Genomic DNA, 20,624 nt, shown 5'->3' with positions numbered 1-20,624 from the left:
TCTCAAATATTCTCCAAAGCAGTATTTCATATACAGTTTATATGTGGTCTGATGTTAAAATTACAAATTTTAACTTCTAATTTTGTATCCAGGAGAATAAAGAAGTACTAAGTATGTATAAGAAAATGTCCTCATTTTTTCTCTTGCCTGCCAGTCTGACCTGCTTCAGTAATCTGCCAAAGACCTCTCCTACTCATTCCTGGTGTTGTCAAACTGTTCGGACAGTGACTGTCCCTAAAACAGGCATTGCTGTTGTGTCGGCTCCAAAATTCTCATGTTGTAGTTAAATCAACCTGTTTAGGAGAATGTCTGTGCATTCTGTGTACCCATACCTTAATTCTTGCTGAAAGCTAGCTGTTGTTTTCCTAATTTGGAGTATCTGCCTGTTTGCTCTAGACCAAATGAAACTGAGGACATTGTCTATAGTGAAGATGATGCAACAGTTTTAGAGGCTGCCCAGGTACAAATAGGACTGAGGTAAGCGACCAGCAAAGGGAATATTTCTATTCATGCATAAATATGGATAGTAAACTTCCCTCATGTTGTCCTTTCTTTAACAGATACGACCGGAGCAATTCAAGTTTTGTGATAATCGTAGTACAGCTCAGAAATCTTCAAGCGTTTTGTGTCCCTCTTGGCTCTAAATTGTAAGTCAAACAATCACTGAGCAGTCGTGTTGAAATATGATAGTGTAGTAATAAATTGTACAAATTCTCCAAAAGAATGAATGGGTTTACTGCTTAACAGCACTAAAATATATGTGATGCTTTTTCAACTGTAGTAGTACGTAGCTTTTACATATTCCAGCAATGCCGCAAGAAAAAGAAGTTATTGGGAAATTTGTGCATTCTATTGAAGTGGAACAAAATTACTGGTTTTAAATGATGCTTCATTTAGAGTTCTTAAACACTTGTAGTTTTGCAAGTGCAAAATAGATATTCTGTAGTTACTAAAATAATTCTTTCAGCTCCTTTTACATTTACGTGGCATTTTGATGTAAAATTATGTCAAAGTAGTATGTGTATTTTAAGTGAGCTTTTAAAGGCAAGGAGGATTTTGATAAATTGCAAGTGGACAAGCACAGACACATTGAGATATGCCATCCCTAATAACTGGAGCTTGGAGGAGGTCTGGTAAGAACTAGTTCTTCTGTTGAATTGGACCAACAGGAAATTAGGGGGCCGGTTAGCTCAGTCAGTTGAGCGTAGCGCTAACAACGCTAAAGTCGCAGGTTTGATTCCCGTTCGGTCCCCACGTGTTGCCTGATCTAGTCGAGAGGTGGCGTCCCTGGCCGCAGGGAGGCTGGATTGAAATGATCTCTAAGGTCCCTTCCAGCTTAGGCCATTCTATGATTCTATGAAAGGACTAAAAGTATTTACAGTGGAAATTGTACATAGGAAATTAACAAAAATGCCTGCATAAGAAAATGTTACCACTGAGATTCTAATCAAAAATTCATCTGTACAAATAAGTACAGCTTGTCTTGGCTACTTGGGACACTAGTACTTCAGTGGGCTTTTTTACAGACTGGAAAGCTGTCTTCAACTCTTAAGAAGCTCCAAGGAGACCTTATAAGGCCTTCCAGTATCTGAAGGGAGCTACAGGAGAGCTGGGGAGAGGCTGTTCACAAGGGGGTGTAGCAACAGAACAAGGGGCAGTGGTTTTAAACTACAGCAGGGTAGATCTAGATTAGATGTTAGGAAGAAGTTCTTTACTATGAAGGTGGTGAAGCACTGGCACAGGTTGCCCAGAGAGGTGGCGGAGGCCTCATCCCTGGAGACATTCAAGGTCAGGCTTGATGGGGCTCTGAGCAACCTGATCTAGTTGAAGATGTCGCTGCTCACTGCAGGAGGGTTCAACTAGATGACCTTTAACGGTTCCTTCCAAGCCAACACGTTTTCTGAATATGTGATTAATTAAGATTAGCATAGATCAAAATCAGCCCTTGGAAAATTTGGTTTTCTTGCTGGTTCCCTTCCCCCTATGTCGCATTGCCTTCAGTTTGATTGGCAGATCAGTAGGAAGCCCCTGAGTTTGGAAAGGATGTGTAGGGATAGAGGCCTCAGTCCTTGCTGGATTTTTCTGTTTGGTTTTGTTGGCTTTTAATAACAAATGGTTGTCTACTGACGTCCTTCCTTCTCTGACCTCCCATCTTTTCCCGGCTGACCTCCTAAGTCCACTCGCATTTAGCACAAAAATATAGAAAAATGATACAAGAATAAATTGACTTTGCTGAGAGGAAAAGTAGAATATTAAAAAGTCAGCAAAACATTCAGTAGGATAAAGTTAGGTCATAGCTGGCATCTTTTTAGGGATTAAAATATGAAGTTGTACTGAGTAGTCAAGTATCTTCAGTGCAGAAGTCCAGAACTGCTGCTGCTAAAAAGGTGTAATAAAACTAAAGCTGCACAAAACAAGGAGGAAGTAAGGACAGGCTAAGGAAAGGACCTTGCAAATAGTGTTTTTTTCTGTCACTTGCCATTGTGTGCATATATGTATGTACCATACAGATACATACAATGATAAAAATTGGATCTGTAAAATGTTGCCATGTTATAACTGTGTATTCTAGTGATTTATTGAACCTTTACACACAGAATAGATTTGACATGAGGTCTTACTGATACTTTTTTTCGCATTGTTTGTAAAAGCTGTTCGCTTGGTGAGGTAGAGCCTCACCAAATACTTACTGTGTCAGGATCATGTTTTCATCTGTTGAATAGTCATAGGTTTGCTACAGCAAAATCTGAGGCATTGGTCAAGTTTTTAACTGTTTTTAATTAAAATGAAAGTAAGCCCTCTTGTAAGACAAAGCCCGTGAGCCATTTGTCTTTTACTTCTCTGTTGGCCCCTCATTCTGGCCTCATGCCAATAAATTGGCTAACAATTATGAAGAGAAAGCTCCAATGAAAGACCTTTTAAACATACTTTGAATATACTTTATCTTCTGTTCACACCTCTTCTTGAAATGTTTCTTAATCACTTGGTCTATGAAAATGACTGTTATCAGTAGACCATGCAAACTGCTCCCTCACAGTTCTGTGAATACAGCAGTGGCATTACCAGAATTCTGTCACAGCGCCACTGAACTTTGGGATTGGTCCTTCAAAATGCTGGATCCCTGCTCTCCAGGCTGTACGTTCCAACCAACCAACTTGGGTCTTATTCTTTATCCCAAGAAGTTGGCATACAAATGGGAAATAAAGGCTGTGCCCCAACTCAAATAACAAAATCAAGTTTCTCACAGACCTAATTTCTTTTGGTTTAATTAATGGGAAATTAAGTTTTTAGTAATAATAATGACAGTATGTGCAAAGTCACTACTGGAAAATATAGCAATAATACTATAAATTCTGGGAGACCAAGTTTTTTCCAGAATAATTTTCCTTGGCCCACATTTTTTTTTCTTGCATTCTATTCTGCAGTGAATGTCAGTTATATTTAAAGCAAATACCAGAAGTAGACTAATGCATGGGCACAGAAAAGTTATGAAACCATTACTATGCCCGTTCATGTGTATTGGAAGTGTACATGCATACCTAATATATAAATAAATCATCAACTTGTGGGGCACTCATTTATGTACCTAAATAAGGTGTACAAACTGCATTAGGAATGTCTTTATCAAGCTACTGCTAAAGGGAGACCTGCAAGTTAGCTTGTATTACCTTTATCCACATATTACCCATTCATATTTGTTACATCAAAAAAATTTGCAGCTGTGTAACAATTTCAAGTTACTCGCTGTGCTTAAATTTAGGCTTATAAGATGCTTCTTCTAAGTATTGCTTAATATATTATGAATTGGTCTTACACACTTCTGGCCCTAGCTGTTTTCTTCCTCATTTTCCTTAGTTTTCTGGTTTCTTTAGTTTTCTTTTTCTTTGTTTCTTTAAAAGATTAAAAGATGTCACTGCTTTTCAGTGCTGCTCACATCATTCTAAGAGTTTAATTTTTGCATCCACCCAAACTTTTCTCCATTTTTTTTAATTAGCATTATGTTGCCTCCCATCTGTGACATGATATTTGGTGTTCACAGTACTAAACCAGAGGATAAATTTGGATAGAGACAGAAATAGCTAACTCTTTTGTTACTACCCTGCCTGGCACAGAAATTCCTTTTTGGGAAATATTTCTGCATGGGGTGGGAGTTTCTCCCTCCCCTTTTTCACCTCCTTTCCACTTCACCTCTGATTTGTTGCTGTTTCTTTTTCTTGCCATGCAGTCCTTTAGTCGATGGGGTCAACTTCTACCATTGCGTCACCAGCAAGTGCTAGTTTAAATAGAGGTAAAGATTTTCTTTTGTTTCTGGCAGGTACATTCGAGTAGCAGTACTTCCATCCTCGACCGACATCAGCTGTCTGTTCCGCACAAAAGTTCATCCTGCCACGGAAACCATTTTATTCAACGAGATATTCAGAGTCGCCATCTCCCAAGTAACGCTGCTGCAGAAGACGCTGAGAGTAGATGTTTGTGCTGTCAGTAGAAGTCGTCGGGAGGAATGCTTGGTATGCAGTTTTATTTCCGGCTGGGTTTTGGCGTGCATTTGTTTGTAGCGTCCCCTCTTGTTTGGATGGTCAAGGCTGCTAAAATTCCACAGTACTTGTAGACAAACTCTGAAGCGTAACTCGGTTGTTGCTATGGTATTTAATACACTACCTTTCTCTGAAATTCCTCATACAGAATCATATTCTGGGTGGAACTTTTAGGAGGTGTTTTGATAATTCTAACACTGCATTACCATAACCTTTTAATTAAAGATTAATATTCCATCTTTTGAGTTTAGTACACTAAAAAACCCCCACTCCATAAACTCCATTGCAACATTGTTCTAACACTAGATTTTAAAGTAAAAGCTGAATAAGAGTCATAGTATGTCTAAAAAAAATGAAAAAAAAACAACCCAAGCCCTCATTGTCACAGAGAATAAACTAAATTACATTTCTGCATGTTGCTGTAGATTGTGTGATGTCCACATTTTTAGCCTTTTTATGATCTGTAGAAATAACAAAAAGACACAATGTTCATAGACCAGCCTATTGGAAACTGGCACCTTTTAAATTTTGTTGTTAATTGTGGTCATCACCTAATTAGTGATGCTTCCTTTACTTTTAGATTGGTTTTGCATGGCCTGCTACAACCATGTTTAGTTTTTCACCATGAGTCTGACTTAGTAGCACAGTGAGAGTTTTAGTTACAACACACTGAAGAGATGCTGGCATCTGGTGGGGTTCATGAGCTCCCACTACTGGAACAGCCTCTCATTTTTAAAAATACAGAAGTTAACTTAAGTCCTGATGAACGTGTTGGCCTTCTTCACTAAGAGGTTTCCCCTCAGGTAAGGGTAGGGGAGCAGTAAAAATAATGAAACAGAATACAGGGTACAAAGGTGACGAAAAGAAAAAACACCAAAAAAACCCAAAACACAAACACCGAAGGATTAATCACAAGATCAAAAGGGAGTTGGGAGTACCACCCCCTGCAGAAAGCCCTGGGCAACATGACCGGAGTCTTGGTAAGAGCTGCGTGTGTAGCCCAGGGGCTGCGAAGATTATTTGCTTTTCCAAAGAACAGAGGATTTTACTCTCCAAGGCACAGCCCAAACGCAAGCACTTCGTAAGTTTTCCCAGAGTGCTAGCTCAGTGGATGTCAGTGCTTGTTCAAATGAAAGGGTCTCTTAATCTCTTTTACTGTCTTTTCATTTGCTTCTTCACTGGTAGAAGCTAACAAGGTCAGCTGTTATTGTTTGCCATATTGATGATTTTCGTGGTGGAACAACGGAAAAATTGACTGAAACTTGCTACCCCATGAGTTGATGATGTAGGTTCCGTTGCCACAGTTTTTCATGACTGAATGCTGTAGAAAGCAGACCTGTGCATCACAGTGGTCTAGAGGGGTTTGTGTGTTTGCATGTGGGAAAAAATTCCACAGGTGGAAACAAAAGATGGCAGAGTGGACAATATGAAGAACCTTTCCATGTACTTCTGTTTGGTTTTTATAACTAGAAGCAGAGGGAAATAGAAAATTGTACAGTTAAAAAAGCAATAAAGATTCATGTCAAATTTATGCTGCCTGTTTTACATGATAAATACTTTAGAATTCCTTTTTCACCTCTTTTCCACGAAATAAAATGAATTTAAAAGTTTTTTTTCCCTTTCTTACTTTGTGCAGGCTGGGACTCAGATCAGTCTGGCAGATTTATCATCTTCTGAGGAGACTTGTACTCTGTGGTACAACCTGTTGCCTTGCAAGCAAGTTCATCGGAAAAAGACCAAGGAACAAACTGAAGAATCCATGTTTTTGTTAAGCAAGCAGTCACTAGACTCGCTGGACTTGGTAAGCAATGTGTTAGTTATTACGGTATTAGCAAGAAGAAAGCAATAGACTCTGAAGTGTGCCATTGAACTGTGGTTATTTGAATATGTGAGTTGTCCTCCCCCAGGGTCAAAGGCCTTGATGCCGTGCAGGCACTTCTGTCTGTAGTGACTGTGTGTGGGAGGAGGTCCTGTGTGGGGTTTCAGATGTTTTAGCAAGTGAGGATAGGGCTGAGGCTTCTTAGTGGGATACAAAATGGCACTCCAATTTTAAACACTTCAGCTGTGTTTCATTTCAAAATTAATATTACTGAAGAGCTTCCTTAAGTTTACTATTTATTTTCAAGCCTTGACAGGTGGGGCTGTGCAAACTTCATGAAGTTCAGCAACGGCCAAGTGCAAGGTCCTGCACCTGGGTCAGGGCAATGAGTGGATTGAGAGCAGCCCTGCAGAGAGGGATTTGGGGCTGTTGGTGGATGAGAAACTGAATATGAGCCAGTGATGTGCGCTCACAGGCCAGAAGGCCAATCATATCCTGGGCTGCATCAAGAGAAGCATGGCCAGCAGGTTGAGAGAGGTGATTCTGCCCCTGTCAGCTGGAGTATTGTGTCCAGCTCTGGAGTCCTCAGCACAGGAAAGACATGGACCTGTTAGAAGAGGGCCATGAAAATGATCAGGAAGTTTGGAGCACCTCCCCTGTGAGGGCATACTGAGACAGTTCGGGTTGTCCAGCCTGGAGAAGAGAAAGCTCCAAGGAGACCTTACAGCAGCCTTCCAGGACTTAGTGGGGATATACAGGAAAGATGGGGAGGGTCTCTTTATCAGGGAGCTTAGTGATAGGAGGAGGGGTAATGGCTTTAAATTGAAAGAAGGCAGATTTAGATTAGGTATTAGGAAGAAATTCTTTCCTGTGAGATTGGTGAGGCAGTGGAACAGGTTGCCCAGAGAAGCTGTGGATGCCCACTCCCTGGCAGTGTTCAAGGCCAGGCTGGATGGGGCTTTGAGCAACCTCGTCTAGTGGGAGGTGTCCCTGCCCATGGCAGGGAGGTTGGAACTAGAGGAGCTTTAAGGTTCCTTCCAACCCAAACCGTTCTATGATTCTATGTGCACATATTAAAAAGTTGCTATTTATTAATTATTTGAATTTGCATACTTAAATGCTGTTTATGCAAAACACATACTAGTTCTTCTGGTTAAATAAGCTTTTCTGCTTTAATACTTCCTTAAGAGAACTACATAAAACAATGTAACTTTTAAGAACAATGGGGTTTTTACTGAGGTATATTACAGGTATGAGAGGGAATTTTCAAGACATTAGAAGATGACAGAAGCATATTTGATTGCATTATCATTTTACAAACAATCTGGTTTTGATGGCAATTTACTCTGTATGAAACCAGTTAAGGTGGTACATGCTGACAATTCAAACCCCTTATATTTGTGATCTGGAGTCATGGTTTTGCTGGAATCAGGGAGCAGCAGGGCAATGCAACTCTTGCTAGACTTGTCATTTGTTTTAGCTGTGTTATGTATCACTCAATTCTGGTTTCATCTTCTCTTTCCTTGTGAGCAGGATGCTGTGTCAGCTCTGCTGGAGAGGACATCTGCTGAGCTGGAAGCAGTAGAACAAGAGCTGGCTGAAGATGATGAAGAGGAAGAGGAGGAACAGGAGCAAAGGGGCTCTGAGGAAGACTGGTAAAGCCACTTTCCCTCCCTCAGTGTCTGTGCCTGAGTAATTCCACTTATTCCTCCTATTCTTAGACAAAAGAAAGGGCTGTGTTTTCAGAGGAGATCACAGAATCATAGTTCTAACCCCCCTGCCATGGACAGGGACACCTCCCACTAGCCCAGGTTGCTCAAAGCCCCATCCAGCCTGGCCTTGAACACTGCCAGGGAGGGGGCATCCACAGCTTCTCTGGGCAACCTGTGCCAGTGTCTCACCACCACTGGAAACGGGGTAAAGGTTGGTCCTGTTGTGTGGTCAATTCATTCACCTTCTTTTAGGTTTACAGTGTCTTGGCTGCTCTGTTAACCCCTACTGCTGATGCTTTTCCATCCCATGTATATCTTCCTGTGAAACCACTTGGGGAGTCCAAAGCCACTGGAGGTGTACTAGGATGCCTCATATCAAGTATTAGTTGCATTAACTGTAATAAGCAACTAGTAGGATTTGAAGAGAGCTGCTGTGTGACAAAGTTAGTGTGTGTGTGCATCCATTGGTGGTCATGGTTTTGAAGAAGTTGAGCTTTCCCAAGAAACAGATTTCTTGCTAAATTTCTAGGCTGAGTTCTGTTCCTGTGCAATTTCTGAGCTGTGGTGTGGAAATAAATATATCCTTTTCTACAGGGGAAGGGGATACTCACTCATTTGTTTTATGAATTTATTGCAAGCAAAGTCCTTCAAAGTTATCAATGTACAGCTATTGAATGTAGTGCTGTGTTGTCATAATGAACTAGAAGGTGAACTGTGATAGAGCTTGCTGGGTTTTACTGGAGCATATAATGAAATGTGCCTTCACGTGAACTTAATGGAAGCATTTGCGTGATACTCTTGTTTTTCCTGTCAGGAAAACGTGTACATTATACACGGGTGAAGGCCTAGGCCTTCTGATATCTTTCTGTGGTGGGCTTTTTCACTTTGAGAATAAACCTGAGCTGCTTCTCTTCACACAGGTTAGAAATGCTCACAGAAGCCTCTGGTGAAATTGCAGATGAAGAGGAAGATGGCATTAAGCTGGCAGCAGAAGGCAACTGTACTGATGACACGGGGCTGCCCATCGATGCACCAGAAGTAAATGAAGACAAGGGCAGAGAAGACAGCGAGGAAGCCCATGAAAGCCAGCAAGCTGCTGTGATGTTAACACTGGTGAATATCTTAAAATACGCATTCCTACAGTAATCGTGCTGTGTCTGAAGACCTATTTCTGAGCACTTAATGTAGAAGCCTGCCGCATCTGAGCATTTACAATTTGATCCGGCCCTTGCTGTGGCATTTGTCATGTACGTTGAAGGAAATCGGTGTGGTCACTTCTGAACTATGAGAAAGATGTTTAACAGACATGCTAAGCAGAAATTCTAAGTCAAAGACAATTAACTAAAAATTTGTGCCTTCACTTTTTTTGTTGCACAAGGAGAATATTCAAAATACAGGTGCAGTTCAGAAGCTTCATCTAGTGCAGATTTAAAATATTTCTGCACCTCTACTTCATTGTTTCTTTTTTTTACTCCCCGATTCATCTGATAAACAGGACAAAAGAAGAGGATTCAAGATCTTTAAAGCAGTGAGGGAGGGTTCCTTATTTCTTCCCTTTATTTTACGGTGTAAAATACAAAAACTGGCTTAGCAGAGAAGAGGAGGACATTCCAAATTGTGTATTAAACTGTGCACTTTGGAACCACCCACACGCTGCACATAACAAATTCTAATATCATGTTCTTGTTAACTGTTTGTTTAAAATTACATTCCACCTTTCTGAAAGCACTTTCAGTAAATTTTTAGTAAATGTATCCCTGACATGGTAGCACACACTCCAGAAATAAAATTTTTAGAACAACTAGCTTTCTGCATCCTAATGAAAATACTGTTGCAAGCATCAAGCCCACAGGTTCTGTAAAATAGCAAAGGTGAAAAGGCAAACAACGATATCTCGTTCCTTCAAGTTTGTGACAATACTCAAGTTCAGCACCTCGGTGGACTTTGCTGGAGACTGTAATTAACTTCCACTTAATGTGGCAAGATGCCAAATGAGCCAAGGCCATGGTATAAAAGGACTGGTAGCCTGCTGGTTAGCAAGCAAATATAGATCAAAGGCCTAAATTGGCAAGGGGAGACATCAAGGACAACATGTGAGGGTCAGGCACACACCCCAGTGTTTTGCTAAGCCCGGGCAGGACGGGACTGGGCAGCGAGTTAAGGTCGTGGCAGATCCGATTGTAAAGCCAGGCACGGGATAGATCTTCGTGTGCCGGATCCTCTCAGGATTGCAGTTGTGTTATTTAGGTCATTGTATTTATCAGCTGCACACACTGAAAACCAGGAACCTCATTACGTTACCCGAGTTGAAGAAAATGCCCCAGCGCACATCAGTGACACCAGATGTGCCAGCTGCTGCCGTGCTTGTTCTAGCCCAGCTGTCAAGATGATTGCTGCGTGTAAGTAAGCACAGGCTGCATCACCCAGGGGGATGCTGGCACCTGAGGCTCCCTGTGGCAGTGTGGGTCAAGCGCAGGAGGCAGGAGGCCATGCTGAGGGACACCAGCTGGCCAGGGCTTTTCCCTGGGTTCTCCGGGCTGGGCCAGCTCGGCAAATTGCCATAATGTAGCCCCACCACAGCTGGGGCTTAGGGGTCCTGACGGTATGTCTGGAAGAACCCAGGCAATTAAACTTTCCCAGCTGCCCCTTTCATCTTGCCACGTTAATTGGAAGTTAATTACAGTTTCCAGTCACCATCTCTGACACAGTGGAACCTTGTTGCTCTGCAAATTCATAATAATATAAATGCATAATAATGTCATAATAATAATAATGTCTGCAAAAGTCAGAGCAAAAACACTTGGTTGCACCATGTTACGTCAGACCAGGCAGCAAAGACATTTCTGCAAAAGCTTTGGTGTTACTGGACACAAAGTGTACCTTGAAAGACTCCACACTATTAAGCGTTCTGGGAATTTTGTGTTTCTTTACTTAGGGTAGCTTCTCCTTATGTGCAAGATGCTTTTTGCTGCTGGTCTTTTTCCATCCACTGCAAGGTAACAAGAACGCTTGTAAAATCCAGAGGCATAAAAACTACATGGTGGCGTGTGTCTGGATATAGTAGTTCACATAAATTAAATTTCTTTTCATAGGTTGATAAAGAGACTAACACTGAAGAATCGGTTAACGAGAACACAACAGTCCGACCCAAGGACAGAGCCAGCTGGAGCTCAAGACAGCGTCCCTTTGTTAGGAACAGCATGATAGTGCGCTCACAAACCTTCTCTCCAGGCGAGCGGAACCAATACATCTGTAGGGTAAGAGGAAAAACACTTGGAATGAAGAGCTATTAACTAAAGAGTCATTTAACTTCTTGGGAACGATGCATTAATGACAGTGAGTCATGTACTAATTTTCTCTGCAAGTGGCAGAGCCTGTGCTTTCTTTTCCCTAACTGACCTGATGCGCAGAGAATTGACTTTCAGCAGAGTTGCAGACTCTTGCAAAACGCCTTTACTCGAGGGCAAAAAATACGTCCTGTTGGAGAGAAGTAACACAGGTGCCTGTGCTGGCCGGCTGCAAAAAGCATGTTTCCCTGCAGGTCAGCAACTACAGCTCTCACACAGTAAAATAATTTGTAAAAATACAGAGTTCACTGTAAACTGCCACCATATTACCATATTTTAATAATGTAGCCATTTAAGGGTAACTGTGGAAAGAGCTCAGTCATCAATTTTAAATCTCACTTTGTATCCCAACAGGTTTTAAACCTGGGCTGCCCAAATCCTGCTGTAATTACATCTTTGAAAGATGTGTGAGTGCTGCCTAGGGGCTGAGTTTTAAACATGGCTTTGGTGACAAAGTTCTCCAGTCTTGCTAGATCTATGGTAGTGTAGGAAATAAACTATTTAAATTGTCAGCCCTGTTATTGCTAAACTAACTGTGAAGATCATGTGTCTAGAGACCTAAGTGTGGATTACCAGCTCTGTAGATTTTAATTACAGACACCCTAGAAAAGGCAGCTTCAAATCTGGATTTTTATTTTCTACAGGTTACTCACATGGCTTAAAAAAAAACAACAAAACCAAACGCTACCTTCCGTAATTCTTTTCCAGTTCAATTAGAGATGGTTGCCTTAGTCATTCAGGAACATTAAAGCTGATCACTTCTGTGTGATTCTCATTGGCCTAAAAGAAATATTTATTTAAATAGATTTATTTATTAATAAAGTCAATGTCTACACACTTAACTATTCCATATATCCTCCAGAATGAAATGCAGCAGATTGTTTTGTAACAATCTTCACATAATTTGGATATATGATTGGCTGAATTCAGAAACTACCCTTAATCTTAATTACTGTACACAGGAAATTGGATACATTGGTGAAAAAACAGCCGTAGCTTACTGCCTATGGGGGTCTTTGACAGGAGGTAACAGTAATTGCTGTGATACTTTAGCTAGTATAAATTTGTGAGAGTTTTGCATCTAGAAAAGTGCTGGGCTTTTGTAGCTTTGAAAATTGCTGTGTATGTGCTGCCAGAACCCAGAATCTAAAAACATACCTTGAATAACCCATCCTCTTTCTTATTGTGCATGTTGTGGCCTGGAAGCAAAGTACCTGAGATAAAACCCCTGTTTGCACAGGTGAATCTTTGGCAGTTTCTGAAATAGGTGTAGCCCACTGTAGGGGCTCAAGGGTGGGCACTGTAGCTGCACCTCAGTCCACAGAGGGGGCTGAACAACGCGGCTCTCCCCAGTCCTACTCCCCAGCTTGGAGCACAAGCGCTTGCTCTGTGGCGCTGCACTCGAGGAAAGCAGCGGTTGGACACGCTCTGGCTAACTGCCAGCTGCTCGCTTTTCAGAAGCGATGGCCTAGCTTTAGGAAAACTCTCACGTGACGTTACAGCAAACACAAAGATTTCTGAGGCCTAGAGGATGGACTCAAAGTCTGTTGGTCCCTTTGAAAATCTCCCTTGAGAAGTGCTTAAAGACCATCAGTGACGATAACTCTGATAGCCACCCCCGCCTGTCGAGGAGGTAGCTCCCAGCAGTGGCTCCATGGTGAAAAGACAGATCTGTCTCTCGAGAGATGTATCCGTATTGTAAGAGGCTGGATTTCTCGCCTCCAGTCCCTGGTCAGCGCTGTGTAAGCAGGTTTTAGGGCTCCGGCTTTGGTTATTGAAGTGTTAGCAGCACGACTCTTTTTGTCTGTCCTTGTCTGAAGAGGTGAAGTAAATATCCTGCAGAGAGACGCTTCTGTTTTCTCAGAAGGTTACCACCATGTGTGCTGATGCATCTTTCAGTCGGCACTGGCGTATGTGGAACTGATGCTATAATTAATAAGAAACTACTGCTGAGCTGTGGTGTATATTTTTGAGGAGCAGGAAATGCTTCTGAGGGAAGCTGTAGGCACACCTACACTTTTCAAAAATAATAATATTACAAAAATACTGCTTTATGGGACAGGTGCATGTCTACAGCAATTTAACCTCCCTGTAGTAAATTTATTAAAAGATTGTCCCAGGTAAATGAAATCTATAGTTTATAATCTGCAGTCATATCAAAGCAAGACAGTGATTTGGCAGTACTTAATAACCATAGTTACCTTCCTTGCATTCCTGAAAAAATCTACTTAGTATTCATTCAGTGACATCAATGGTTGTCTTGGTTTAGGATTAGAATTTTAGAGTAGACAGTTATCCTAGTTGAAAAAAAAAATTTACTTTCTACTAAGAATGTCCTACGTGTATATCAACACTGAAGTTTTCCAAGTGGTTATATCAATGCAGTTGTATTTGTATATGAAGATGCTTTATATCTGTTTGTTATGCACATTTTGACAGCTGAACCGAAGTGACAGCGACAGCTCAACACTAGCCAAAAAGTCTCTCTTCGTGAGAAACGCCACAGAACGGCGAAGCCTAAGAGTGAAACGGGTATGTGCTGGGTTACCCTGGACAACAAAGTATGGGAGAGAAGGAGTAACAACCAACTTACAGCATATGCTTTAACTCAAGTATTTCAGCCCAAGTGATGCAAGTACCACATGTGGTCCTGTAGTTTCAGGTTGAAATCTCAACACAGTGGTCTCAGTCCGACCCTGTCCCACACCGCCAAAGCTTTTGTTGTTCTGGTTGGGGCTTAAGCCAGCAGCAAGACATTGGTGCTCAGCATCATGGCATTTACTGCCAGACTTCAGCCTGCTTGTGTCAAAGGGATCTGGGTTAAAGAACTCAAGTATTACAAGGTGACCCGAGTTTTGGTGAAAGCTTCAAGGATTTGAAGGGGATTTACTCTTCTCCTAGAGTGTTTGATTAGCAAAAGGGTGACAAGAGGACAAGAGAGTAAGATTGCATTTCTCTTGCATGGAGTTCTCTCTTAGATAAGTTGAAAGAGTTGTATTTTAATCTTGATTGTAACTAAAAATACCCACAAGGGTTGTTGCCAGATAGGAGGATTACATTTGGCATAAGAAAGAAATACTCTGAATAGTTTGGGATGACTTCTCCTGCCTAACTTACTTGTGAGAAGTCACTGTGAAAGGAGAGTAAATAATGGGACATATACTACAGCAATGCAATTTTGACAGTTGTTTTTAGCTAGTGTCTGAAGAAGAATTCCAGAATAGATGAATTTTTGGACTTTGGAGCTCATCATAGCGGCTTTATGCTAAAGAGAGACAAAAAATTTTGAGCTTTTCTGACTATATTATATAAGTCAAACCGTAGACTAGCCTCTCTAGATATTAATTTTTATTGTTCTGTCTCCCAAATGATTCAGCCTGTTTGCCAACCAATCATGCGAAGAGCTACGCAAGAGTGCCCTGCACGCACTTCCCTTGACTTGGAGCTGGACCTCCAGGCATCCCGCACAAGACAGAATCGTCTGAATGATGAGCTTCAGGCCTTGCGGGATCTTAAACAAAAGCTTGAGGAAATGAAAGGTAGAGGACAGACAGACCTTCCCCTGTGTGTGCTAGAGGATGAACGATTCCAGAAACTTTTGAAACAAGCTGAAAAACAGGTATGAGCAGCATACAGATACTGTGTGAGTGAATACACATATGCCCCTGCTTTTTCTCTAAATTTGTCAAAGGATTTGGTCATTGTGTTGAATTTTTAAAGAAGCTTACATTTGACTAATTACACCTCTGAATTACATAGCATAAACAATTATTTCCTTCTTAGTCGGCATTACAGCATTTAAACCTAGAATTCAAGGTAATATTTTTGTTGTGCCCTCTAAATACTTTAGTAATTCAGAATAGAAAACCTGTTGTTTCGTGTAGTAGTTGTGTGTTGGTGGAATAAAATAGCATTTACTTAGAAGTTAATTTAAAATTCTCATGTCCCAGCTGTACTTCTGCAGACACACATATGCTTTTTGTTCTTCAGCATCACCGGATTTGCAGTCTGCGCAGAACTTTTAGCCAAAAGATGTTTGCGAGAGGTAGAGAGAGAGGCAGTGACCATTACTTGTAGTGGTAGGGGCACGTGGGAAAGGCAGTACCTTCCCTGTGGCTTATTTCCTCATGTGGGACGTACTTGTTCTAGTTTTGGCAAAGGAAAGCCAAATTCTGTTCTTTCTGTGCAGTGGTCTCTAAAACAACACACAGATATATTCGCTGTCTCTAAACTGCCATAAGGTAGTGGAATGCTCTCGTGTGGATAAGAAGCAGGGTGGAATGAGGATAGAGGCAACGGCGACATCCCGAGAGGATGCAATAAAAAGTTGGATGTTGTGGGGGTTTTGTAATGTTTTGGGGAGGTGGTTTATTTTGTTAGATTGTGATGGCAATCATATCCTGGAATAGGGGCCTAAAGAGGTGGTTAAGGGAGGAATAATCCCAACCAAAAAAAAAAATCCAACCTCCACAGCTGGAGATCTTTAGAACCGAACTGGGCAAGACCCTGAGCACCCAGCTTTAGCTTCACCTCGAGGCGGGAGGCAGGAGGGTGGAGTAGATGCCCTCTGGAGCCCCCTTCCCATCCATGTCAGTCAACGTACCTCAGGTTTCAATGAGAGGGAGGTTGCTAGTGACATCCAGGAGGGACGTGTAGCTGTTTATAGCTGATAGAGATTCGTGTTTTGATGACACCAAGTTATTCAGAATATTAAAAATAGAAAGGCATTTTAACAAGGTGCAGAGGACCTCCTCATGCGTAGGCAAGAGTTGTTAGTTTTGTTTTTTTGGTTTGTTAAAAGCTAAATGTCAGCAAATAGCTTTGTGTGGAGGAGGGAAGGGATGATCCTAGTATTGACTATACAAAGATGAGCTCTGAATTAAATTTTAGGAATGAGATACATTGGAGACAGGAAACAAAAATAACAGCAAAAACATCACAGTGATCAGCAGATGTCAAAAATAAGTAAGATAGGAATTACTAAGAAAAGAAGTAACAAAACAAATAGTTGGTTTATGATATGCGTAGATGTTATGCCTGTAACTTAAATGTCGTTCAGTTCTGCTTCTCCTTCTCAAAGTGGATAATAAAAATGCGGTTTCCACGAGGATGGTCCAAGGAGGAACAGCTTCCATGTTAGGAATGGCTAAGTAGCTGAAGTCTATAAAATCATGAGTGAGGTGAAACAGAGCAATTAATTGCTGTATTTTATTATACAGATAGTAGAGAACCGTAGAGGTTGCAGGTTAAATGCAAACAAACATAGCACATTTAGAAACTGCAAAAATGTTTGCCACAGAACATTTGAGTGCTGCTAGTTTGCATAGGTTCAAAAAGCAGTTTGATAAATTCATGGAAGAAAAAAAATCTATGAGAGGTCATTAGCCATAATGATACTATGTACTTCAAGAAGTTCTTGCCTGTCTGATAGCTTAGGAAACCAAACTTTTCCCCAGGATGTTTTCCCAGCTCTCTACTTCTGCCCTGTTCTGTTCTCTCTGTCTTCCTGTCTCTCGTTCCTTGTCATCTGCTGTTGGCTATAGCCTGTGGAATTCTAAAATGGCTATAAAATACAAGCAAGTATTTAGTCTGAGCGTTGACAAGTGTTCTGAAAAACCCTTGGGCAAAAATGGGGTAAGATAGCACAATGTCTAAACATCACACAATGGAACTGCAGGTTTATGCCATGCAAATTCATTGTATGAATTTGATCTAAGTTTTAACACATAAAAACAGGAGCTTATAGAAAAAGCATAGCTAAATTTGTTTAGAAGTTCAAGGTTTTATATCTAATGCTTGATGCAAGGATAGAAATAATTTTTGTTTAATTTAAAACTGCTCCCACTCTAAAGCTATTCCCAATAGCATAGGGTATGCTTCTGCAACATTTAATATTATACATCCTTCGGATTTGTGCTTTCTTATTTCAGCTGGCTCTTTCAAAGCAGCAGGTAGATTTGTCATAATTTGTATCTCTGGTATCAGTGATCAGCACCATCAGGATTAAGGGTAATAATATACGTTCCTGCAATACACGCAGGCCGCAGCACAGTATTTAAGTCCTTTTTTCCCTGAGCTGAAAGTCAGAACAATGATCACAGCCAGTCCACCTCTTTGAAGAGCACTTAAAAGTTTCTAGGAATATTTGTACCCTTAAAATCATTGCAGCCTACCCCTGTGGAGCAAAACAACCCTGAGAATGCTGTACTCTGCTGTCAGTGTTTTCTCTTGGGTAAGCAAAACACAGCAGCCTAGAGAACATTGTCATAGATTATTTTTCAGATCCTGCGGGCATTATAATGGCACAGACTAATGCAGCAGCTGGAAGTGCCAGAGAAATTGAGACAGTCTCGAGTGAAAAATGAAACCGCAGATGTGGGGCATGTTGAAAATCAGTGGCTGCTTGCTAGCATGCAGCTACTCTGCTTGAAGCCAAATACACAGGCTCCATACCTTCCCTTCCCACCACACCTTCCTAAGTACAGCAAGTCCATAATGCCCACTAATACCTGCAGATCAGAAAGCTCTAAGTAATCCCGTGCACCAGAAACATTTTCTCTTGTTTAGATAGTGTTTTGGTGAGAAATCACACAGTATTTCAATGTCAGGGTCTTAAACCCTCATACAAGTAAGTGTTCAGACACCTAGCGTCCTCTGAAGTAGTTCCTCTTTGTGCACATCCAAAAAAGGTTCCTGTAAATATCTGTAAAGATCTTGATTTATTTTCAGTACATCTTCTATGTAGAGGTAATCTGTAATTATGTCATTAGTACAATAAATATGTCCTTGTTGCAGTGTTCCAGTGTTTAGCACAGTTAACAGTTTTTCTTTAGATTCACTTTCTTCTACACAAAAAATACTGAAGAACAAGATAGGAATTAGTGTCTCAGCTTTGGTTTTGATAGTGTTTCTTCTTGTTAGCTCATGCTTAAGTGCCAGATAGAAATTTCTGTATTTGTATTTAACTTACTTTTGGAAGATAAGTGCCAGATTTTTGGTACTTATTGAATGTATGGCCAATGTATTAGTGTGCTTTTCTGTATTTTCTGTAGATGGAGGATTATAAAATCACTCAAGAAACATGTTGTAAATAGAAACCTGGTCATGTGCCTACCTTCTTACATGCATACTCTTAGAGACATTGGGCTGAAATCAAAGGTTCTTTGAGTGCATCCTGAAAAAAATAACAGAATTTTAAAACTAGAAAAGGAGTACATGGTAACAGAGAGTCTGAAAACATCTGTGCTGTTACCCTGAAATGCAGTAGTCACAAGGATCTTGTGTGTAGTTAGGGAAAAGATAAAACTAGGAAATTCTGAAGTATTGTATGTTTAATGTTTTAGTGATAGATATCAACTAGGGGAACTGATAACATATGGCCAGTGACATGTAAAATTAATTAAGGCAGTTGTAGACTGCAAATTTATGTTCGTGAACTATTAAGGAAAATAGTATTTATAGGTTAATTTAATTTTAAAATCATAGCTGTTGGGGACTGAAGAAGTTAACAACAGTCCAAGCTGACTGAATTTCGAGTAAGATTTTGAAGGGGTAGTGTTCTTTCATGTGAAACACTTCATATAAAACACAGGAGTGTGTTTCAACAGGACAGAGGGTACCACCGTCCTGCATCTATAAACACACAAGGTTGAAACTGAGAGCATAGACTAACTTCTTTGAATTAGTTGGGTTTTTTGTATGTTATTCTGCTGGGTTGAATTCAGAATGGGAGATGTGAAATCTTAAGTTACTAACCAACATTGAAGATCATTGTTTCTGGCTTTGGTGTGAGCACGTAAAGTGCTCAAAAATCAAAAATTAGCCTCTAAATAACTTCAAAAATTGTTTAAGAATTAAGTGCTTCTGTGACGTTTTGATGGCTGGCAAAATTCAAACTACAAAATAACATCAGTCTGGCAGTCCCTGTAGTCTAGAAATAAAGTGAAGTGATGCGCAAGATGGTATTGCCCGTGCCAGGCACCTCACGCGTGACGGGAGTGCGATAGGACTCACCTTCATACAAACAGCGGCCATTTCTCTAAGAAACTCAGGTGACTGTCCACCTACCAAAAGCTGCTGTTAAAATTTATTAGGCATTCAGAAGCCTCTGATAAAGTGTTTTTAAAAACCAAAACGCACCTCTATTGCCGACAAGGTGGATGGTGCAGCTGCGATTGTCCTGTTGACGCACCAGTGCTTGTTAGAGACGCATGTAATAGAGCCGGCAGTGCTGAGGCGCCGAAGTACTGTAACTTACTGGTGGATACGGGGACCCTCAACAATGTTCACCTCAAGAAAGATCCTTGAGCTCTCGATGTTACCCCGGCATTCTGCCCACTTGCTTCGGCTTTTACACCTCTACAATGTAAATCAAAGAGGTGAGGCTCACAGACCAGGTGTTGCATTGTGAATAAAAGCACAGAAATTCATGAACATTAACTTTGCTGACAAGGTCAGCAAAACTAGAAAGCATGTTTTCAGAGCAAGCCTTCTGTATTTTCTTTTGTCTGTCATTTCTCAGTAGGCATAGGCAACTTTCCTGAGAGCTTTCATTAGGAAGTAAGAGTATTTTACGTGGGAAGAGAATCACTGCCTCCCAGTTCTGAGAAGATATTTGGATGGACAACACTTGCTTGTAGCAATTTCGGTATTTTCTAACTATAGCCCTCAGAAATACCTCATCAAAATGTGTAACATCTAATAACCACCTGCAATGACATGGGGTTTGCTCTGTTTATCTTTTTAGGAAAAGCTTTGTTATCTTCTTTTGTGCCCATAGCTCAGGCTTGTGTTGTCAACCTTTTGTTCGGTGGACCCCTTGTATAATAATTATCGTAGAATGATTTAGGTTAGAAAAGACCTTTAAGATCGAGTCCAACCATAAATCTAGCACTGCCAAGCGTTTTGCTTGACACAAAAGAATTTATCATTTCTTTGAAATGAGGTGTTCGTTATTAGCAAAATACAGTTACTTTTCCCATTTATAGGCTGAACAGTCAAAAGAAGAACAGAAACAAGGTTTAAGTGCTGAGAAATTGATGAGGAAAGCTTCTAAGGATGTATGTCGGTTACGGGAGCAGAGCCAGAAAGTGCCACTGCAGGTGCAGTCATTCAGGTATGGCCTGTCCTATTTTTCATGCTCTTTCTAATGCAGTGACATAACATGAATTATTTCTAAATATAATCAGACACACCCTGTAATATTAGCCAG

At 40.8% G+C, this 20,624-nt stretch overlaps 1 protein-coding gene across 1 annotated transcript in view; it reads left to right on the top strand.

Annotated features, from left to right (window-relative positions):
• WWC2 (WW and C2 domain containing 2) overlaps positions 1–20,624 on the top strand; it is a 63,805-nt gene that overhangs the window by 41,474 nt on the left and 1,707 nt on the right. The window contains exons 12-21 of the mRNA XM_009865760.1: positions 397–477; positions 561–647; positions 4,316–4,508; positions 6,172–6,336; positions 7,888–8,009; positions 8,987–9,179; positions 11,159–11,323; positions 13,853–13,945; positions 14,790–15,032; positions 20,401–20,528. Of these exons, the coding sequence (XP_009864062.1) occupies positions 397–477; positions 561–647; positions 4,316–4,508; positions 6,172–6,336; positions 7,888–8,009; positions 8,987–9,179; positions 11,159–11,323; positions 13,853–13,945; positions 14,790–15,032; positions 20,401–20,528 (1,470 nt within the window). The remainder of the gene's footprint in view (positions 1–396; positions 478–560; positions 648–4,315; positions 4,509–6,171; positions 6,337–7,887; positions 8,010–8,986; positions 9,180–11,158; positions 11,324–13,852; positions 13,946–14,789; positions 15,033–20,400; positions 20,529–20,624) is intronic.

This window comes from Apaloderma vittatum, unplaced genomic scaffold (assembly GCF_000703405.1).
Source record: "Apaloderma vittatum isolate BGI_N311 unplaced genomic scaffold, ASM70340v1 scaffold7973, whole genome shotgun sequence".
Classification (NCBI taxonomy): Eukaryota; Metazoa; Chordata; class Aves; order Trogoniformes; family Trogonidae; genus Apaloderma; species Apaloderma vittatum.
The sequence above is the reverse complement of the archived record's forward strand: the minus strand, read 5'-3'. Positions and strand labels throughout refer to the sequence as shown.